At 39.6% G+C, this 18,453-nt stretch overlaps 1 protein-coding gene across 1 annotated transcript in view; it reads right to left on the reverse strand.

The window, feature by feature from the left end:
* The window catches only part of NOX1 (NADPH oxidase 1), a gene marked incomplete at its 5' end in the record, with an annotated part of 28,953 nt that overhangs the window by 2,049 nt on the left and 8,451 nt on the right, over positions 1 to 18,453 (reverse strand). Inside the window, 12 exon segments of the mRNA XM_082445685.1 lie at positions 3,863 to 3,987; positions 4,183 to 4,329; positions 4,754 to 4,916; positions 5,132 to 5,196; positions 5,200 to 5,364; positions 5,367 to 5,369; positions 6,092 to 6,184; positions 17,079 to 17,211; positions 17,298 to 17,479; positions 17,583 to 17,728; positions 18,066 to 18,142; positions 18,376 to 18,453. Of these exon segments, the coding sequence (XP_082301811.1) occupies positions 3,863 to 3,987; positions 4,183 to 4,329; positions 4,754 to 4,916; positions 5,132 to 5,196; positions 5,200 to 5,364; positions 5,367 to 5,369; positions 6,092 to 6,184; positions 17,079 to 17,211; positions 17,298 to 17,479; positions 17,583 to 17,728; positions 18,066 to 18,142; positions 18,376 to 18,453 (1,377 nt within the window).

Genomic DNA, 18,453 nt, shown 5'->3' on the forward strand with positions numbered 1-18,453 from the left:
CTCCCCTCTTTTTTACTTGAGACATAATTCACATGACTTAACAGTCACCCTTTTAGAGTGTGCAGGTAGTGCTTTTTAGTATAACCACAAAGTTGTGCAACCATCACCACGATCTAATCCAAGAACATTTCCATCTTCCCAAAATGAAAGCCCATACACATTAGCAGTCACTCCCCATTTCCTCCCAACTTCCCCCACTCCCTGCCCTAGACAATCAAGTATACTTTCTGTCTCTAGATTTGCCTATTCTGAACATTTCATATAAATGGAATCATACAATATGTGGCCTTTTGTGTCTGGTTTCTTGCACTTAGCATACTGTTTTCAAGGTTCCTCCATGTTGTAGCATGTAATATACTTCATTCCTTTTTACAGCTGAATAATATTCCTTTGTGTGAATATACCACGTTTTGTTTATCCATTCATCTGTTGATGGACACGGGTTGTTACCACTTTTTGGCTATTTTACATACATTCACATACAAGTTTTTGTGTGGACATATCATTTCTCTTGGGTATGTACTTAGGAGTGAAATTGCTGGGTCATGTGGTGACTCTATGTTTAACATTTTGAGGAAATGCCAGAGTTTTCCTAAAGTGCTGCACTGTTTCACATTCCCATAAGCAACGTGGGAGGAACTTGCCTACAATTTCCCCATTTCCTCACCAACTCTTGTTATTGCCCTTTTATTATGGCTATCCTAGCCCTCTCTCCCCTTTTGTATGTTTATCTTATTCCTATCTACTGGCTCCTGATCTGTCCATAAATATGCTTAGATCATCCTTAAACTAAAGAAGCATTTCCTGGACCCTGCCACTCCTCCAACCCTGCTGACAATGCTCCTCTAATATTTCCTCCCTTGGCTTCTGTGATACTGCTTCTACACATTCTCCTACTTCTTCCCTGGCTCATCTTTCTCCCTTCCCACATAATGTATGCATTCCTTAATACAACTTCAACTATGATCAACCCGACACAATAATTAACATAATCTCTTTTGTTTACATGCTGTTTTACAGTTTACAGAACATTTTTTATGTATTGTCTTGCTTATTATTCACGACAATCCTGCAAGTGAGTAGAGCAGGCGCTTACTAATATAAACCCCCATTTTACATATGAGGAATCTGAAGATCAGAGGGCTTTGTAGCTCAAGGTCCCAGAACTAGAAAGTGCCAGAACTAGCAGTAGGACCCAGGATCATCTGAATCCGAGTCACTAAGTGTTCTCTCCACTGCCTTCCTGAAGCCTTTCCTGATCACCCCATATGGGCATAGACTTTTCCTCCGTGTCCATGTACCTGCTTCATGGCGTGCATTATTCTGCTTGAGTTGATTATATGCATCTCTTGTTAAAATGTGTGCTCCTTGAAGGCAAGAACCATATCCTATTTTTCTTTCAACCTCCAAATCTTTTAGAATAGTGTGTGCTGTACCCTATAGAAGGTAACCAATAATGTTTGTGGAATTGATCTTCACCTGCCAACTTGTTCCAGGGATTTACCTAATACGATCAGCTTAATCTTCCCATTGGAATGGCTGATTTTATGGCTGATTTTCATGCTCTAGCATGTCTCAGAACCCCTCAGAAAACTGAGGTCAGGTCATCAGTTAACTAGTTAATACACTCCAAACCCTTGTTACTTTAAGTAGAGGTCATTAAGGCCCAAAACAATGCATTTTTAAAAATTTAATTGTAGTTGACTTTTACAATATTGTGTTAGTTTCAGGTGTACAGCTTCAGATTCTTTTCCATTATAGGTTATTACTTCCCTGTGGTATATGGTAAATCCTTGTTATCTGTTTTATATATAGTGGTGTGTATCTGTTAATTCAATACTCCCAATTTATCCCTCCCCCTCCCCTTTCCCCTTTGGTAACCATAAGTTTGTTTTCTATGTCTGTGACTCCGTTTCTGTTTTGTAAATAAGTTCATTTGTACCATTTTTTTAGATTCCACATATAAGTGATATTATATAATATTTGTCTTTGTCTGACTTACTTCACTTAGTACGATAATCTCTAGGTCCATCCATGTTGCTGCAAATGGCATTATCTGAGTAGTATTCCTTTTTTTTTTGAAAGAAATTTATTATTTTTTAATTATTTATTTTATTATTTATTTTTTGGCTGTGTCTGGTCTTGGTTGCGGCATGCGGGATCTTCGTTGCTGCTTGTGGGATCCTCCACTGCGGCGCATGGGGGCTCCTCATTGCGGTGCCCAGGCTTCTCTCTAGTTGTGGCCCGCGTGCTCAGTAGTTGCAGCACACGGGCTTAGTTGCCCCGTGGCATGTGGGATCCCAGTTCCCCAACCAGGGATTGAACCCGCGTCCCCTGCATTGGAAGGTGGATTCCTAACCACTGGACCACCAGGGAAGTCCCTGAGTACTTTTCCATTGTGTGTGTGTGTGTGTGTGTGTGTGTGTGTGTGTGTGTGTGTGTATCACATCCTCTTTATGTATTCATCTGTCAATGGACATTTAGGTTGCTTCCATGTAAATAATGCTGCTATGAACATTGGGGTGCATGTATCTTTTCACATTAGAGTTGTCTCTGGATATCTGCCCAGGAGTGGGATTGCTGGATCATATGGTAACTCTATTTTTAGTTTTTTAAAGAAACCTCCATACTGTTTTCCATAGTGGCTGCACCAATTTACATTCCCACCAACACTGTAGGAGGGTTCCCTTTTCTCCACACCCTCTCCAGCATGTACTACTTGTAGACTTTTTGATGATGGCCATTCTGACTGGTGTGAGGTGAAACTTCATTGTATTTTTGATATGCATTTCTCTAACAATTAGCGATGTTGAGCATCTTTTCATGTGCCTGGTGGCCATCTGTATGTCTTCTCTGGAGAAATGTCTGTTTAGGTCTTCTGCCCATTTTTTGATAGGGTTGTTTTGTTTTGTTTTTTTTTGATATTGAGTGGTATGAGCTGTCTGTATATTTTGAAAAGTAAGCCCTCATCAGCTGCATTGCTTGCAAATATTTTCTCCCAGTCTGTAGGTTGTCTTTTCATTTTGCTTATGGTTTCCTTTACTGTGCAAAAGCTTTTAAGTTTGATTAGGTCCCATTTGTTTATTTTTGCTTTTATTTCTTTTGCCTTGGGAGACTGATCTAAGAAAATATTACTACAGTTTATGTCTGAGAATGTTTTGCCTAGGTTCTCTTCTAGTTTTATGGTGTCATGTCTTATATTTAAGTCTTTAAGCCATTTTGAGTTTATTTTTGTGTATAGTGTGAGGGAGTGTTCTAACTTTATTGATTTACATGAGGCTGTCCAGCTTTCCCAACACCACTTGCTGAAAAGACTGTCTTATCTCCATTGTATATTCTTGCCTACTTTGTTGAAGATTAATTGGCTGTAAGTGTGTGGGTTTATTTCTGGGCTCTCTATTCTGTTCCATTGATCTATATATCTGCTTCTGTGCCAGTACCAAGCTGTTTTGATTACCGCAGCTTTGTAGTATTATCTAAAGTCTGGGAGGGTTATGCCTCCAGCTTTGTTCTTTTTCCTCAGAATTGCTTTGGCCCAAAACAGTGCATTTGAATTGTTCCCGTTCTCTATTTTGTTTGGTAATACAACCAGAACTGAGTCTCTTTGCCTCACTGTTTGAATGAATGTGGGGACAACAAATGTCTTCTCATCAATTACAAGATCAAGACCCTTATTTCGCTGAAACGCCACAGGAAATTTCCTCACTTTTAAGCAAGAATCTAAGATTGGTGCAAATAGTTTTGGCCCCAGAGATCTTTCCCAAGAGTGTTCAACATGCTGTAATACATTTCCTAAACCTAAATCTGCAAAATCAATCAGTGCTGCAAAATCAATTCTGTAACTAGAGGAGAATACACTTACTTGGGGTGGGCGGTAGCTATTGTAGAAAACTCATTGTCCCACATAGGTCTCCCAAAGGAGGTTTTCTGTTTCAGACCTGTAAGGATATCAGTGGCCTTGTCAAAGCTTAATGCCGCATGACCAGCCTGGAGTCAGAGAAATAGGAAGTTAGAAAAAGCAGGTCCTGATAGCTGCCTCTTCCTTCAGCCACTTTTAAACTTGGGTGTGAAGGTGAGAACAGGTAGGAAATCATAAGAAATGATTATTTCTAATCAGCATGCATTATGTTTCGTGTGACATTCATCTTGCATCTTGGGAATTAGTCTGTTGTTTGAACTCACAAAGTTGCAGTCCCATCCGGTGAGGAAGAGACGGTAGTTTAGGAAACCCACTTTGCCTAGTTCCTCCATCTCCTGTTCCAGGGAAACCAATAGGTCACTGAACCAAGCAAACGCACCTGTCTCCCTGTAGATCCAGTAGAAATAGATCTGGAATCAGCAAGAGAGAATATAGCCTTATTAAGTGCCCTTTACAATGTGCACTATGGTGACATGATTATGTACGTATACACTATATTTGTTGATCCAGTCTAAGAGTGACCTGAAAAAATCACCTCTACAGTACAACAGACCTCAGGTGGCATTAATGTCCAGAGTCCTAACAACTCCCCTTATGGAAAGAGAACTCCAACGTCAGCTTTAGTTCAAGGTGATTTTAAACTCCAGTTGAAAATGAAGACCCAGTTCTTATGGTAAGTCTGTAGAAGCGGATGCCTTGGCAGGGAGAAGTGATCACTCACTCTCATAACTACAGGGAGGGGTTACTCTCTTACCAGTTGTAAAGAGCTTAGCCCATGAAAGCAATGGACCTATCAGGCCCAGACCAGATGAAAAGTGGTGTTCGGGAGCATACCGTTTGTGTTTTGAGGTTGTGATCTGCATTCTGGAATTTGTACCAGATGGATTTCAAGATGGAAGCAAAGGGGGTGACCCCAATTCCTGCTCTGACCAACACAGCCACTTCATACTGGAAGACATCCTCACTGACAGTGCCAAAGGGACCATTCACCTTGATCCTGGGAGAAGGCAAAAAACAAAGGGCAAGTGAAGTCTCACCTCCACCCACAACCTCAAAAATCCTCCCAGAGGCAGAGCTGTTCCACAGCTGATTGCTACCTGTTTATTTTAATCATAGTCCATTGTACCAGACTTAAGTTTCAATGCGGAATTGCTTTCTCTTCTCTGCTTGTCTACATTCTGGTCTGGGTCTCTGCTGCTCTTAAGGACCTACCTGGGAACTGGTGAATTCTGTTGTTCAAAAGCCCTTATGAGATTTTCTGTCCAGTCCCCCACTGTTCAGATATGAATGGAAAAGAAGTCTTCCTCTGGAGCAGAGGTCAGGGTAAAGGGATGCCACTCCAGGTAAGAGATTGAGGGGCAATTAACAAAAATATACTGTCCCACTTCCATGCTGAAGCCATGCTTGTGCATCTGCAATTCCAAAACTTTGGATGGGTGCATGACTCATCCTATGAATAAAGCACAGAGGCCAAAGGAGGCAAATTCAAATGGCGACAGGGGCAGGCAGATAAAGTAAATAAGTAAAGCTGGAGAGCTGGTGATGGCCATAAATTGCGAACACAAGTCTTTTCTAAAGGGGGCAGCAGTTACCAAGTCCAGACAATGGTCGCACTACGGAGCCAAGACTCAGCATTATCAGGTTGCCTGATTCTTCAAGAGAAGCCAGAAATGCCACTTTTAAAAATTGAAGCATGGTTGGTTTACAATATTGTGTTAGTTTCAGGTGTACAGCATAGTGATTCAGTTATTATTTTCAGATTATATTCCATTATAGGTTATTGCAAGATATTGAATATAATTCCCTGTGCTGTAACTGGGTAGGCTGGAAAAGCAACAAGAAATGCCATTTTTTAAATGTGAAAGCCTCCATCCAGATTTCTAAATGTTAGCAACCAATTTGACTTTCTAAACAATCAGGGTGTGTGCCAAACAAAATATGTCTGTGGGCTAGATATGGCGCAGACTGCCTGTTTGCAGCTTCTGACATAGACCCATGCTGATGACTTCTGCCAAACCTCTCTTTCCAGCTCTGTCCAGCTCTGGAGGAACTCAAATATATTGCCCTCAAATTCTTTTTTATTCCCGTCAAGGTGACAACGTGGCAATTTATTTCTATAATCAGGAAGAACACAACTCTTAGCAGAGCAAGAAGAAAGTGCATATTCTTTACCTTGGTAATCACAACCTTCTGCTGGGAGCGATAAAATCGGAGAATCCTTTCAAAGATGTAAATAATGACTGGTGTAAGGATCCACTTCCAAGACTGCACACAGAGACAATAAAAAGTGAGGTTAGGGCTTCCCTGGTGGCGCAGTGGTTGAGAGTCTGCCTGCCAATGCAGGGGACACGGGTTCGAGCCCTGGTCTGGGAAGATCCCACATGCCGCGGAGCAACTGGGCCCGTGAGCCACAACTACTGAGCCTGCGCGTCTGGAGCCTGTGCTCCGCAATGGGAGAGGCCGCGATGGTGAGAGGCCCGCGCACCGCGATGAAGGGTGGCCCCCGCTCGCCGCAACTATAGAAAGCCCTCGCACAGAAACGAAGACCCAACACAGCCATAAATAAATAAATAAATAAAACCCAAAGTTAAAAAACAAAAACAAAAACAAACCCCCCAATTTTAAAAAAAAGTGAGGTTACACATTAATCTCTTCTCTAGGATTTGTTTGTGTAGCAGTTCATTCCTTCATTCAATAAATACTTACTGAGTTCTCTGATGTGTATCATTATTAAGCCGCTAATTTCACCAAAGCTTGAAGACGGAAATGGAAAGGAGTAATCCACAATGGTTTTGTTTGCTAATCTGTTACTCATAAAGCAGATCATTTCCTGAAATCTTACAGGTCTCACCAGGAAGCAAGAGAAAAGCACAGAAATAAAATACATGGTAATTATATATATTCTTAAATTATATTTAAAGTTTAATTTTAAGAATCTAAGACTATCTTCCAGGACAACTTGTCCAGTCTGAAAAACCACCAGAGAAGGTAGATGTGAAATAGCAGCAGATGATTAAAAACAAAACAAACAAAAAAGGGAAAGTGTGTGGCTGACACTATTGGTAACAGTAATATATAAAACTTGGTATTTATCCATCACCTCTTTTTTCAGGTGCTCAAAACATCTAACATAGTAAAACACTTTTTATCTTGTATACTTTTTTTTTTTTAAGCAGTCTCTCTATCCCTGAGATCTTCTCAAAGGCAGCAGTTTGCTTCTATATGCACAGGAGCTACTAAAAATGTATTTCCTAGCAGTGCTAAGTCATGTTCTTTTTTGCCCAACTGCTCAATCACAATACATTGGAACTGTGTGGAATGAGGTTTCTTATGCTGTTTCAGGCAAGATAGTTTCTTGGGTATCTCTGGGGAGGAAAGGGGCAGAGACGGGGCCAGTAAATCGGAGAGTGGGTATAATACAATTTGATGCTACTTCTTATTTGGAAAAAATCCCCAGCTGAATTCAGAAGACATGAAAGAAATATATTTAAGAAGTGGCTAGGACCTCCCTGGTGGTCCAGTGGTTTGGACTCTGTGCTTCCAGTGCAGGGGGCACGGGTTTGATCCCTGGTCGGGGAAGTTCTGCATGCTGTGGGCTGTGGCCAAAAATAAATTTTTTAAAAAAGTGGCTAATCACCAATGTGGGAAAAAAATGTTAGCTTTGAAAGTAATCAGAGAAAATGAATATTAAAACAAAGTAGCATTTTAGCGTCTCAAATTGGAAAGCAGTTTCAAACAATAATGCCCACCATTAAGTGGCATGCAGGGAAATAGACACATTCACATGTGCACCTGGGGGAAGTACAAATAAGTAGCATCTTCCCAGAGAGCAATTTGGCAAAACATCTCAACAGCCTTGAAAGCATTCAATGTAGGAGGAGAATGGAGCATGGATATGGACTGAAAACAAGTCTAATCAAAGTAGCATTAAAGGGCTTCCCTGGTGGCGCAGTGGTTGAGAATCTGCCTGCCAATGCAGGGGACACGGGTTTGAGCCCTGGTCTGGGAGGATCCCACATGCCGTGGAGCAACTAAGCCCGTGCGCCACAACTACTGAGCCTGTGCTCTAGAGCCCGCGACCCACAACTATTGACCCCGTGTGCCACAATTACTGAAGCCCACGTGCCTAGAGCCCGTGCTCTGCAGCAAGAGAAGCCACAGCAGTGAGAAGCCTGCGCACCACGACGAAAAGTAGCTGCTGCTCGCCGCCACTAGAGAAAGCCCGCGTACAGCAACAAAGACCCAACGCAGCCATAAAGAAATAAATAAATTTATTTTTTTAAAAATGTGGCATATCATACAGATTTTTTTTGGCTAATACCAAACTGTCTTTTCTTAATTTTTATTTATTTTTTGTATAGAGATATAACTGACATATATTAGTTTCATGTGCACAACATAATGATTCAATATTTGTATATATTGCAAAATGATCACCACAATAATTCCAGTTAACCTTTCTCACCATGCATGGTTACAAAAAAAATTTTTTTCTTGTGATGAGAAATTTTAAGATCTACTTTCTTGGCACCTTTCAAATATGCAGTAGAGTATTATTAATTATAGTCACCATGCTGTACATTAGATCCTCAGGACATTTTATAACTGGAAGTTTGTACCTTTTCACTACCTTCACCCATTTCACCTACACCCCAATCCCTGCTTCTGGTAACCACCAATCTGTTCTCTGTATCTATGAGCCTTTTTTTTTAGAGTCCATATATAAGTGAGATCATACAGTATTTGTCTTTTTCTGTCTGACTTATTTCACTTAGCATAATACCCTCAAGGTCATTAAAAATGATCATGTAGAAAAAAATGACAAAAATGGTATAACATATGGCATTTTTAAAACAAATTCTTCAGGGATTTCCCTGGTGGTCCAGTGGTTAGGACTCCACACTCCCAATGCAGGGGGCATGGATTCAATCCCTGGTCGGGATTGAAGATCCCTCATGCTGTGTGGTGCAGCAAAAAAAAAAAAAGTTTCAGTAGAATGCTTGACAATATAGGAAAGGATCCATGATACAGACTAAAGGAAAAAAGTTATTACTTCTAGGTGATAAAATTCTGTGAAATTTTAATTTTCTTCTAAATATTTTTCTGTGTTTTCCAAACTTTCTACAATAAGCATGTATTATTTTTATAATTTTTAAATGGGGAGAATGTGGAGAGAGTATTTTTGTGTGTGTTTATGGAAGAAACAAACCAATACATTCAAACAGATGGCAAAACCGGTATTCTCTCCCTTGTGGTATTACATGACTATTCAAAGCAACCCCTGAGTTCTAAGTATACCTCCAAATAGGCCAACTATACCTTTATCTCAGGTAATAGATGGGAAAGGGATAGAAGCTGATGTGCAAGGTAAGACAGGGGATTAATTGCCTTAGCTAGTAAGGGACTAGTCAAGCGTTATAGCTTCTTGTCTTTAAGGACCTCTTACTGGTCAAATAATATAAAAGGTGTCTGGTCATAGCCTACAAGTTCCACTGACTTTAGAAATGAAATGTGCTATTAACATATATCAGGTATGTCCTTTTAAAATTATTTTTATAATAGGTAATACACGTATATGTCACAAAATTTCAAAGTACAAAAGGGTATACAATAAAAAGTAAATCTCCCTTCCACTGCTCCCCTCAGCTCCCCAAGGCAGTCAATATTATTATTTTGTGAATCCTTTTGGAGAATATGCATTTAAATGATAATATTACATTAAGTACAAATGGTAGCAGAGCATACATACTGCCCTGACTTTTTTTCATTTAACATCTTAGAGACTGGTCCATATTCACATCTAGAAAGCTACCTTTTTATTTTCAATGGTTACAGAGTATGCCATTGTAGGAAAGTCCTGTAATTTAACTAGTCCCCTATTGATGGGCACTTATTTCCAATCTTTTGTTCTATCAAGCAATGCTTCAATGAATAACCTAATACATGTAATTTAACACATTTGCAAGCATATTTTAGATGCTCACCAGCAATGCTTGAGAGCATTACCAACACAGCACATGAGCAAACTCTTTGATCTTTGCTAATCTGTTAGGTTTATTACTGTGTTCACTCTGTTCATATCTTCTACATCTTTTTTTAAAATCAGGTTGTTAGACTTTTTCTTATTGACCTCTATATTTGTATATTAGGAAATTAATTCACGGTCTGTGAACTGTAAATACTTTTCCTACTCAGTAATTTGTTACCTGTCTTTATTTATGATGGATTTTTTTTTGCCATAAAAAAATATATATGTATGGATGGATGGAGAGAAAGAGGGAGAGAATAAATAAATTTGAATAAAAATATATATTTTCTTTCCTTTTCTGGCTTCGAGCTTTCTAAAAATATTATTTAGAGTATTTATACTAACACTCCAGTATTAGAAAAAGATTCACATGTGGTCTTAGGGTGCTTTTATGATTTCTTTCTTTTTTTTCAACATTTAAACCCTTGATCCATGCATCCTTGACCATATTTTACTGTAAAGTGTGGAATAAAGAGACAGCTTTTTTTCCTAGATGTCTATCCTATTATTGTAAAGAAAAGTATTGAATAATGTATCTTTTTTCCCAACTGATTTGCAATGTCAACTTTAGGGGATTTTCTTTCTTTCTTTCTTTCTTTTTTTAAAATTAATTAATTTTTGGCTGTGTTGGGTCTTCATTGCTGTGCGTGGGCTTTCTCTAGTTGCAGCAAGCAGGGGCTACTCTTAGTTGTGGTGCGCGGGCTTCCCATTGTGGTGGCTTCTCTTGTTGCAGAACACAGGCTCTAGGCACGTGGGCATCAGTAGTTGTGGCACGTGGGCTCAGTAGTTGTGGTGCATGGGCTTAGTTGCTCTGTGGCATGTGGGATCTTCCCGGACCAGGGCTTGAACTCGTGTCCCCTGCATTGGCAGGCGGATTCTTAACCACTGCACCACCAAGGAAGTCACAGGGGGTTTTCAAAAAACATTTTTCTCTTTCTACGTGAGGACAGAGCTATTGCTCTTAATTCTGCATATGATTTAAAGACTTTAATCATCCTCAGAGCACTTTAAGACACCACAAATCAACCTTTCCCTTCCATTTCTTCCTCAATCTAACATATTTTATGAACAAGCAAAGGTAAAGCGTAATATCCATGGCAATTACCTTGAGGCACACCTTAAGTTCCCTGGAATCCAGTTTATTGATCATCCATTATCTAACAATAATTTCCAGGCATGTTCTTACAATACCAAAGAAAGCCAACTTCAAGAATGGTTTAAAAAATAAATTGAGGGGGTTTCCCGTGTGGCCTCTGCCAATGACATATGGCAAAATAGGGCACTAAGCTCCCCGAGCCTCAGGTTCCCCATCCAGGAGTTGAGGAGAGGACCTTCCTTCAGAGGGTTCTTGTTGGTATTTTATAAAATCACAAGGCAGCGGGCTGTGGCCAAGATGGTGGAGTAGGAAAACCCTGAGCTTGCCTCCTCCCACATGCACACAAACATTACAAATATTTACAGAGCAACTATCTATGAGAATGACCTGAAGACCAGCAGAAAAGATTTTCCACAACTAAAAATATAAAGAAATAACCAAAACGAGATGGCTAGGAGGGGTGGAGTTGTGTTATAGTCAAGACCCATACCCCCAGGTGGGTGACCCACAAACGGGAGGATGATTACAATTGCAGAGGTTCTCCTCAAGGAGGGAGGGGTCTGAGGCCCACATTGGGCTCCCCAGACTGTGGTTTTGCACGAGCCCCTGAAATTTTGGCTTTGGAGGCCACTGGGGCTTACTTTTTGGGAGGCCCAGAGGGCTGTGAGAAATAGAGTCTCCACTCTTAAAGGGTGTATACAAAATCTCACATGCTCTAGGACCCAGGGCAGAAACAGCTGTTTGAAAGGAGCCTGGGTCAGACCACCTGCTGATCTTGGAGAGCCTCCTGGAGAGGCAGGAGGTCATTGGAGCCCAACCTCTGGGATATAGATACTGGTGGCAACCATTTGGGGGAGCTCGTTCTACCACTAGAACACTGGTGTTGGCAAGTGCCATTTTGGAGTCCTCCCTCTAGCCTATTAGTGCTGGGGGCTTACCCACCTACCAGTGGGCTGGCATTGGAGCGCCCCCAGCTGCAAAGAGAGTCACACTGGGACATGGTCCCACCCAACAGCAAGCTGGCACCAGCCCTAGGACCCCCAGACTATGAAGGCAGCCACACAGGGACCCAGCCACCCAGCAGGTTGGCAGCCACTACAAGAGGCAGGGCCTGGCAGCCAATGTGGCCAGAGGCCAGTCATGCTTACCAGTATGCCCACAGTAGTCAGCCTCATCACAACAGAAGAGCCCATGCAGCTCACATAGGTGGCACCCATACAGCATATAGCTCTAGTGATCAGAGGGGAGTGTGCTACTGGGCCCCATAGGATGTCTCCTACATAAGGCCACTTCTGCAAGATCGGGAAATGTAACTGACCTATCTAATACACAGAAATAAACAATTAGGCAAAATGGGGAGACAGAGGAATATCTTCCAGACAAATGAACAAGACAAAACCCCAGAAGAACTAGGCAAAGTGGAGATAAGTAATCTACCTGATAAAGAGTTCAAGGTAATGATCACAAAGATGCTCAACACACTCAGGAAAATAAAAAATGAACACTGAGAAGTTTTAACAAAGAGTTAGAAAATATAAAGTAGAACCAAATAGAGCTGAAATAAAATAACTGAAATAAAAAATACACCAGAAGGAATCAACAGTAGATTAGATGATACAGAGGAACAGATCAGCACACTGGAAGACAGAGTAATGGAAATCACTGAAGCTAAACAGAAAAAAGAATTTTAAAAAATGAGGAGAAAAAAATGATATAAGTCTATATTGACCTGAAAAGATGCTCAAGATATATGGTTTTCTTGAAAATCAGGAATCAAACAAGTACTACAGAATTGTTCCATTATTAAAAACAACAAAAAACTAGATACATATGTGTGAATATGTATGTATATTAAAAAGCCTATAAGAATAAAAAAATGAGGAGAGCTTAAGAGACTTCTGGGACCACATCAAGCATGCTAACATTTGCAATATAGGGGTCTCAGAGAAGTAGAGAGAGAGGAAGGGGCAGAGAACTTATCTGAAGAAATAATAGCTGAAAACTTCCCTAACCTGGGGAAGGAAGCAGACATCCAGGTCCAGGAGGCACAAAGAGTCCCAAACAAGATGAACTCAAAGACGTCCACACCAAGACACATTATAATTAACATGGCAAAATTAAAGATAAAGAGAGAATCTTAAAAGCAGCAAGAGAAAAGGAACTAGTTATGTACAAGGGAACTTCCATAAGACTAGCAGCTAACTTTTCAGCAAAAACTTTGCAGGCCAGAAGGAAGTGGCACTATATATTCAAAGTGATGAAAAGAAAAAACCTACAACTAAGAATACTCTACCTGACAAGGCTATCATTCAGATTTGAAGAAGAGATAAAAATTTACAGTCATGCAAAAGCTAAAAGAGCTTAGCACCAGTAAATATCAGAGTGGAAACAAATGAAATAGAGACTGAAGAAAAATCAATGAAACTGAGAGCTGGTTCTTTGAACAGATAAACAAAACTGATAAACCTTTAACCACACTCATCAAGAAAAAAAGAGTGGGCCTAAGTAAATGAAATCAGAAATGAAAGAAGAAAAGTTACAACTGACACCATAGAAATATAAAAGATCATAAGAGATTACTATAAAAAATTATTATATGCTAATAAAATGGACAATCTAGAAGAAATGGATAAATTCCTAGAAACATACAATCTCCCAGGACTGAATCAGGAAGAAATAGAAAATATGAACAGACTGATTACCAGTAATGAAATTGAATCAGTAGTAAAAAAAAAAAAACCTCCAAACAAACAAAAGTCTAGGACCAGATGGCTTCATAGCTGAATTCTACTAAACACCTGAAGAAGAGTTAGCACCTACCCTTCTCAAATTATGCCAAAAAATCACAGAAGAAGGAACAATTCTGAATGCATTCTGTGAGGCCAGCATCACCCTAATACCAAAACCAGGCACCACAAAAAAAGAAAGTTACAGGCCAATATCACTGATAAACATAGATGCAAAAATCTTCAACAAAATACTAGCAAACAGAATCCAACAACACATTAAAAGGATCATACACCATGGTCAAGTGGGACTCATCCCAGGGATGCAAGAATGGTTCAATATCCACAAATCAATGCGATACACCACATTAACAAATTGAAGAATAAAAATTATATGATTATCTCAATAGATGCAAAAAAGCTTTTGATAAAATTCAACATCCATTTATGATAAAAACTCTTAACAAAATGTGTATAGAGGGAACACGCCTCAACAAAACAAATGCCATATATGACAAATCTACAGCCAGCATCATACTCACTGGTGAAAGCCTTAAAGTATTTTCTCTAAGATCGGGAACAAGATGAGGATGCCCACTCTCGCCACTTTCATTCAACATAGTATTGGAATTGTTAGCCACAGCAGACAAGAGAAATAAATAAAAGGTATCCAAATTGGAAAGAAAGAAGTAAAGCTGTCACTGTTTGTAGATGACATAATAATATATATAGAAAACTCTAAAGACACCACCAAAAAACTATTAGAACTAACAAATTAATTGAGTAAAGTTTCAGGGTATGAAATTAATATACAGAAATCTGTTGTGTTTCCATACACTAAAAATGAACTATCAGAGACAGAAATGAAGAAACAATCCCATTTACAATGGCATCAAAAAGAATAAAACACCTAGGAATAAATCTAAACAAAGAGGTATAAAAAACCTATACTCAGAAAACTATAAGACATTGATGAAAGAAATTCAAGAGGACACGATACATGGGAAGATATACCATGCTCATGGATTGGAAGAATTATTATTGCTAAAAAGACCATACTACCCAAGGCAATCTACAGATTCAATGCAATCCCTACCAAAATACTAATGGCATTTTTTGCAGAACTAGAACAATAATTCTAAAATATGTATGGAAACACAAAAGACCCTGGATAACCAAAATGTCTTGAGAAAGAAGAACAAAGCTAGAGCTCCCAGGTTTCAAACTACACTATAAAGCTACAGTAATCAAAAAAGTATGATACTGGCATGAAAACAGACACATAGGTCAATGGAGCAGAATAGAGAGCCCAGAAATAAACCCACACTTAGATGGTCAATTAATCTATGACAGAGGAGGCCAGATCATACAATGGGGAAAAGATAGCCTCTCCGATAAATGGTGTTGGGAAAACCGGACAGCTACAGGGAAAAGAATCAAATTGGACTACTCTCTTACACTATAAATAAAAATAAACTCGAAATGAATTAAAGACTTCAATGTAAGACCTGAAACCGTAAAATTCCTAGAAGAAAACAGGCAGTATGTTCTTTGACATCAGTCTTAGCAATATTTTTTTGATACGTCTCCTCAGGCAAGGGAAACAAAAGCAAAAATAAACTAATAGGACTATATCAAATAAGAAGCTTTTGCACAGTGAAGGGAACTATCAACAAAACGAAAAGACAGCCTACTGAATGGGAGAAGATATTTGCAAATGATATATCCAATAAAGGGTTAATATCCAAAATATACAAAGAACTCATATAACTCAACATCAAACAAACAACCCGATTAAAAAATGGGCAGAGGACCTGAATAGACATTTTTCAAAAAAAGACATACAGATGGCCAACAGACACATGAAATGATGCACAATATCACTAAATCATCAGAGAAATGCAAATCAAAACCAAAATGAGATATCACCTTACAGTTTTCAAAATGGCTATTATAAAAAAGACAACAAATAAGTGTTGGTGAGAATGTGGAGAAAAGGGAATCCTTGTGCACTGTTGGAGGGAGTGTAAATTGGTGCAGCCATTATGTAAAACAGTATGGCAGTTCCTTGGTGAGAATGTGGAGAAAAGGGAATCCTTGTGCACTGTTGGAGGGAGTGTAAATTGGTGCAGCCATTATGTAAAACAGTATGGCAGTTCCTCAAAAAATTAAAAATAGAACTATCATAGGAGCTAGCAATTCCACTTCTGGGTACAGTTGACCCTTGAACAACGTGAGTTTGAACTGCACATGTTCATTTATATGCAGATTTTTTTCAATAAATACATACTATAGTACTACAAGGTCTGTGGTTCATTGAGTCTGCTGATGCCAAAACGTGGATAAAGGCCAGCTGTAAAGTTATACACAGACTTTTGTCTTTCCAGGATTGTCACTCCTAACCCCTGAGTTGTTCAAGGGTCAACTGTATTTTTCCAAAGTAAACAAAAACACTAATTTGAAAAGATATATGCATCCCTATGTCCATTGCATCATTATTTACAATAACCAAGATACGGAAGCAACCAAGTGTCCATTGATAGATGAATGGATAAAGAAAATGTGACATATATATATATATAATGGAATATTATATATATGTACATACATAATAGAATATTACTCAGCCATAAAATAGAATGAAATCTTGCCATTTGCAACAACATGGACAGATCCTGAGGGTATTATGCAAAGTGCAATAAGTCAGAGAAAGACAAATACCTTACGATTTCACTTACACGTGGAATCTAAAAAACAAAACAAATGAACAAACATAACAAAACAGAAAGAGACTCATAGATACAGAGAAGAGACTGGTGGTGCCAGAGGGGAGATGGAGGGGGGCAATGAGTGAAATAGGTAAGAGAGATTAAAAGGTACAAACTTTCAGTTATAAGTCAAAGGGATGTAATGTACAGCATGGGAAATATAGTCAGTAATATTTTAATAACTTTGTATGGTGACAGATGGTAACATATTATGGTGATCATTTTGTAATGTATAAAAATACCAAATCACTCTGTTGTACACTTGAAACTAATATAATATTGTAAGTCAATTATACTTCAATTTAAAAAAAGGAAAAAAAGTTGAACTCAGAAAGTATTAAGGAGCTGGAAGGTGGGGGAAATGGGGAGATGCTGGTCAAAGGGTACAAGCCTTCAGTCAGAAGATGAATAACGTATAGCATACGTCCTCCATAGGAGCCAGCACCAGGCTGAGCTAATAATGGTTATAATAAGAAGAGTAATAATAACAATAACAATAACAGGTCTTAACAGGAATCTACTATCCTTGTCCTGGTCTTACCTCAGCGGGGAGCCCTTCAAATTGGGGAGGCTTGCAGTGGGAGTCAGGATCGTTCCACTTCTCAAAAAACTCTGCACACTTGTGAGGATGATTCTCATCCATGTTCTTTTCTGTTTGATCCCGGACAAGTCCACTGAGACAGACAAAAAGACAATATGTGGCAAAGAATTACGCAAGGTCAGGAATTGGGGCATGAAAATGGGAGTTTGAGGACCTTACCCAAGGCCATGAATCCCTAAGCCAATGAAGTACATGATAAAAATATGGTGTGTATACCAGAAGACCTCAGAATAACTCCTCCGGATAAATTCCATAGCTAAAGTCACCATGAGAACCAGAGCTATTGTGATGATCACTCCAGTGACACCAGCAGTGTAGGTGAATGTCACATACTCCATTGTCTATGAAAGGAGAAATTTCAGGCTGACACAATTTCCACCAGGGACACCATGCCTTTCCTGCTCATGACTAGACTCCAGGTGCTTTGCCCTTGAGTCAACTCACCGTGTTTGAGGACTGGATGGGATTTAGCCAAGAATCTTTCTCCTGATGAGATAGGTTGGAGAGAATGGAAGCAAGGGATCCATCTGTGGCCTGTCGGCTTCTGCTATATCGTTCAAAGTTAAACAGGTGTGTGGTGATGTGAATAGCTAAATGAAAAGATGGAAAGGAATGTGAGAATTGTCTCAGAAACATCATGGCAGGCATGCCCCACTAGAAGAGGAGGATCCTATATACAGTGCCAAGCAGAATGGTGAGTACACAGAAGGTGCCCAATAATGATTACAGAGAGAATCAAGATCTTTTTTATACTCACTCTGTCCCCAAAGGAATAGAATGTAAATTCCATGAAAGCAGGTTTAGAATACTGCCTGGCAAATAGTGCCAGGTGTTCAATAAATATATTTTGAATGTTTATATGCATGGATGAATGAAACTAGATTCTGAATGTCCGGGAGCCTGCAGTTTCATCGTTTGCCCAGTTACCTGTGTGTAGGCAGATTATATATGCTACCAGCTTGTGGAAGGTGAGGTTGTGATCCAGTTGCTTTCCCAGGGTGCGCCTACAAAACGACAAATGTAAAATGATCAAGATGAGGTGTATCCAGGCAGCTTTATGAAATTTGCTAACCCATAACCAACATGTCTTACATAGAGTATGCCAATACACACCCACTCTTGCTCACCCCCTTGGTTACCAAAGGAGACCCCTGGCTTCCATTCCTAGGGGCTTGGTGTTGAGCTGTCCTACTGAGACGTCAAGAGTCTCTTGTCTTTAATGTGAAAGTTGACCTACAAGTGGCTGGGACTCAGTGAGCAGGTGCCTCTCAGGAAGGACAGCAAATTTCGACACACAGGAAGCAGGATCTTGCTG

The sequence above is a fragment of the Balaenoptera physalus genome, assembly GCF_965194825.1.
Source record: "Balaenoptera physalus genome assembly, chromosome: X".
In the NCBI taxonomy this organism is placed as follows: Eukaryota; Metazoa; Chordata; class Mammalia; order Artiodactyla; family Balaenopteridae; genus Balaenoptera; species Balaenoptera physalus.